The sequence below is a fragment of the Montipora capricornis genome, chromosome 8 (genome assembly GCF_036669925.1).
Source record: "Montipora capricornis isolate CH-2021 chromosome 8, ASM3666992v2, whole genome shotgun sequence".
Classification (NCBI taxonomy): domain Eukaryota; kingdom Metazoa; phylum Cnidaria; class Anthozoa; order Scleractinia; family Acroporidae; genus Montipora; species Montipora capricornis.
Window position 1 is genome coordinate 42,842,365 of NC_090890.1, and position 5,000 is coordinate 42,847,364.

General features: G+C 39.7%; 1 protein-coding gene across 2 annotated transcripts in view; it reads left to right on the forward strand.

Moving 5' to 3' along the window:
- The window catches only part of LOC138060427 (uncharacterized), a 14,206-nt gene that overhangs the window by 2,707 nt on the left and 6,499 nt on the right, over positions 1–5,000 (forward strand). The window contains exon 1 of one of the 2 annotated variants that reach the window (XM_068906194.1): positions 3,388–3,545. The exons of the other annotated variant lie outside the window; for it this stretch is intronic. Within the exon in view, the coding sequence (XP_068762295.1) occupies positions 3,431–3,545 (115 nt within the window). The 5' untranslated portion in view covers positions 3,388–3,430. Of the gene's footprint in view, positions 1–3,387; positions 3,546–5,000 lie in introns of those variants that run through there. 2 annotated transcript variants of the gene reach the window in all.

The following is a 5,000-nucleotide window of genomic DNA, read 5'->3' on the forward strand; positions in this document are numbered from 1 at the left end:
GGCCGTATGGCGGGGTTCCAATGTACTCCAATCACAGCTTTAGATGTGAGCCTTTGACCCGTTTCTCTACAATGATTGACTACAGCGAAAAATGAAACCGTTAATTCAACTATAGAGACCACACGGTGGTGGACGACGACTAGCCAGAAGCTGTTAGAGATAAGGACTACGCCTTTATCGGGACGGAGAATGTTTCGTTGATTAACATTTACTTTGTTTATTGACCTTTGATTTTATTTGATTTGTCGCGTGATTGACAGTCGATGGTGTAATAGCTAAGTAAGTTGATCTTTCAGTTAGAATGACACATTTTAAGAAACGGTGAATCCTAACCCTTTGTTACTAATTCATGGCGTGGATCATTTGACTGAATTTTGAAACTCACTCATATCTCAATGTCGGTAAATGTGCACATGCGTACTGCCTCTTCATCAACGCTGTAGGACGTTTTCAACCAACCTCCAGGGACACCAATAATAATAGAGAAATGTAAGACATCTGGCGGACGAACAAAAAAGGCTACCAGCATGGCGGCGATGACCTCACGTCATAACCTCCTATACCCTAAGAACTCTTTCATTCAAATAGCTCGCCACCGTAGGTCTTTACTTGACGGTCGTAGCATCTTCGATTCCGAGCGTTCAATACAAGTAGAATTTATTTTATTGAATATATCCCACACTACGTTTCGGCATTGTCGCGAACGCTCTTACGCTTCTTTTGGACAACCTTTCCCGAAACAGCTGTATTCGGATACGTGTGGACGGGGCGTAAGTCATTAAATTTGATATGAAACTATATGAGTTGATATGATTAGATTTCTGTACAGTGTTCCCAATTAGTGCCTCAGCGGTAAATACAGTTGACACTTAAATCAAGTTCATTAAATCTTTTTTCATTTTGAATTCAAAAATACAGGTCGGTCGCACAACGGTAAATGGACGGCATTAGTTGGAGGTCTTTGTCACCGTCACCTGCGCGGTGCTTTCATGCAAACATCTAATTGCTGTTTCAAATGGTTATTGTCTGAAAATCTCATAATTTGTTTTGAACAACTGAACGAAGAAGGCAAAATCAACTATTTGAAATACCTAGACGAAAAAACACGTAAAACTACTGGAGTCCACCGAGCAAGTACTGAGTTTTGCCCAGCAACACTAAATTTCAATAAAAGTGCAATATCAAAACATTAATTAAGCTTCATTAGCTAATTATTCGCACGCCATGACACTTCTTGTCTCTCCAAAGACACAAATGTTTTCATTATTTAAAGACGAAAAGTTAAACCGTCTTAGTCTTAACTAGGACCCAACAATGCAAAAACCTGATCACCAGCATGCTCAAGCTTTCGTCGCTCAGATATTCAAGACTAGGCTCGTTCACCATTCTAAAGCTTGCACTGACGTGGCGAAACAGTTGCAACGAATAAACCATCACCATGGATACCGATAGACGAGGCGCAAGCGCGCGTGCAACACTGTTGAATGTGATGGCCAAACAAATGCCACACTGTTTTTCACTTAACGGCAAGAAACGTAGTGGTGGACGAAAGCGAAAAAAAAAAGACTCTACCTTTTGATGTCCCCCACACAATGTTAAGTAAAGTAAAGTAAAGTAAAGTAAAGTGGTGCATTTATATAGCGCCTTTATCACAAACATCTCAAAGGTGCTTTACAATGATCAATTTACCCCCAGGGGACTGGAAGCATATACAGGCGCAAATGGCAGCCGCTTCTAAGCAGTCCATGCATGCTGGTACTCATTTTACCGACCTCGGAAGGATGGAAAGCTGAGTGAACTTTAGCGGGAAAGAAGGTCGCCAAATATTCCACTCTCGGCATAGCCAGGAATGGAACCCGGGACCTTAGGGTTGGAAGGCAGAGATCTTACCACTGCGCCAACCCCTCCGCTCTATCACCAGACCCTAGTTCCCGGTTTTTTTTAAAGAAACATGACTATGATGATGATGATATTATAACAGAGTTTGCGACGTCTTGCCCTCTGCTTGTATTGTAAACCCTCTCTTTGTGTTGTAGCTTGCTGCAGAGAAAACTCGACAGATTGGTAAAATGAAACAAGTTGCATCTCGGTAGCCTGAACGTTAACAAATAATTTGCCTGTGCATAAATTAACAAATACACTAATACATCATTAACGTTTCATGTTTAACCGGAGAATTAGGGAAGCAGATGTTTGAAGGTGTAGTAGCTTTTGAGTTTTATTCCTCAGTTATCGAGTTCCATAAGTATAAAACTTAAAAATGGTTTGCTTTAAAATCAGAAAAGAACCAATTCACCGTTGCTGTTGAGAAAAGTATATGCCAGGCAAAACAAGTTGCATCTCGGTAGCCTGAAAGTTAGGAAATAATTTTCCATTTTTGAATTGCATGATGCTGGCCGTTGTAAACCGTGTTTTAGAAAATATTTCAAATTGATTTATTGTGCCTCTGGACTTTTTTGACACGTCACTCAAAGTTAATTTAAAGTCCTTTGAAATATTTGTCGTCATTTAAAACTTTTTAGTATAAACACACAGGTGATTATACAAAGTCGAGCGCTCTCATTGGCTTGCTATCTCGGATTATCAGCCGATAATCACCTCGACGGACAAAATGGCTGCCAGTAGTCGTTTTCCCACTGTAAGTGAAGATGATTTCGCTTTGAAATGTTTTTTTTCTCTTTTTTGAAATAATCACCTGTGTATTTATACTAAAACAATTATTCGCCTCAGGCTCAGTGATTATCGTTGAATATTCACAGATAATCACTGAGCCTGAGGCGAATAATTTTTAAATGACGAAGTCGGTACAACAAACGTGTCGAGATTAACACCTCTCTCTCCCTTTATGTCTCTTGCCCTTCCTTTTTAGTGAGTCTTGTTACAACTTTCACTGAGATTTAGGTTAATTTTTTTACCTAAACAGCGCCGGGGACCCACATTCGTGACCCAAGTTAGGCTCCTCGTGGACGGCATTAGTTGGAGGTCTTTGTCACTGTCACCTGCGCGCTGCTTTCATGCAAACATTGCTGTTTCAGATGGTTATTGTTTGAAAATCTCGTAATTTGTTTTGAACAACTCAACGAAGAAGGAAAAGTCAACTACTTAAAATAACTTGACGAAAAAACGCAGAAAACTATTGGAGACCATCGAGATAAGACTGAATTTTTCCCAGCAACACTAAACTTCAATAAAATTTCAATAACAAAACATTAATTAAGCTTCATTAGCTAATTATTCGCACGCCATGACACTTCTTGTCTCTCCAAAGACACAAATGCTTTCATTATTTAAAGACGGAAAAGTTAAGCCGTCTTCACTTATTCTTAATTAGGAGCCAACCACAATATGTTTTCATTCGTCCCTGGGGTTGTCTGCGGCCAGATCGAACCGGACTTCAAAAGTGTTTTTTCGATTAATTGTAGCCGCCGCGATGTTACTGCTTTTCGAAACTCTTTTTGCCTCGGCTCTTCTGTTTTCTTTCGGATGCAACGCCTTCCTACAAAAAGATACATCATGTGACAGCCGCGTCTTTGCATTAAAACCTGGTAAGTAAAATCAAACTCCGCAATTATCAAGATCTATCAAATTCTCTGATCAGAATTAATAAACTCGACAAAGTCAGGTCAGCCGAAGCAGCAGTGACCGCTTTCTCACATACTGTAGTGTTTGTTCTATAACAATAGTTCATCTGACACTTCTTTAATTCTCTGCCGATGTTCGTCTAGTTAGATCATTTCGTGCAATCGGAAACTACCTTCAAAGATACTTTGCTATAACCATAACACAGAAGTAAAGACCGCCTGCACGAGCCAAGTGCGAATGCAGAAGATTTTTTGCTTCATATTAATTGTTGAATATAAAGGTATTTTGGGTGGAGGCCCAAAAACAATTCTAAAATTCTTTTTTGTTTCTGATACAGTTACTGATAAACCAGAGTTACCCATAAACTTTTGGCCCTCGGTGCGCATCCGTTCAACGGGTATAACGGAGTTTAAGATCTACGACGCGAAGGTTACGAAAACGTCATTAAAATTGCAACTTCAGGTCTATTAATCTTTTTCGTCATTATGTCGGTTTGTCTAACCTCTAAAAACTAGCGCAACTTTCCAGGAACTGAATTAGGGGGTGCGGTGTTGAAGCTACGACAGATAATTCAAATTCGCTGCCTTGTGTTCACGTTCTCTGAAAAACTTGAGATTTGGTCATTTCACGTCGCAGATTTGCCGAAAACGTGAAAGAAATGTACAAACATCAAAAATGCGCGTGCAGAGCGTGCAAAGCTATTGTGTTTAATCATTAAATATATATAATTTGTGACGTTTTCGTTGCCGTCGCGTCGTAGATTTTAAGATTTACACAGCATGGCGACCTCCAGCTCAGAAGGCCGCGCACTAACTAACCTGCGATCAGGCGTACTTTTCTTTAGACAGGGCGCGAAAAGGCTGTCTAAAGTAAAGTATGCCTGATTGCAGTCTACGCGCTAAACGACTGAGCTACGCCTTAAAATTATTGCACTTTCATAAAAATATGCATTCTGAAGTTTAACTTTCGGACACTTTTGCGCATTTGCGATGACAGTTGACGGACCAGTAACGAAAAACACATGACAAAGTGGAGAGAAATGCAGTGGAACCCCGTTAATACGACCACCTTCGGGCCATGGAAATTTGGTCGTATTAACGGGGTAGGGTCAAATTAAGGTGCAAAATCTTTTAAACTAAATTCTACTACAGTACATGTATACCTTTAATCCGCTATAAATCAACCTTTTTCCAATTAAATTAACAATCTTACAACCGTCATTCAATGCAACTGAACAATGTAACAGTAAACGAAACCGAATAATGAGAAAAAACACTGACTTCTTTCAGTTCCTTGTTATGAAAGAAAAGGGCTTGTGAAATGTCTCGAAAAGCCGTTTTCTATGTTGTCGCTTACAACACTTTCACAATTATTACAAAGTTTAAACGGTTTTTAAAAAGTATTTTTCCTTCGACTGG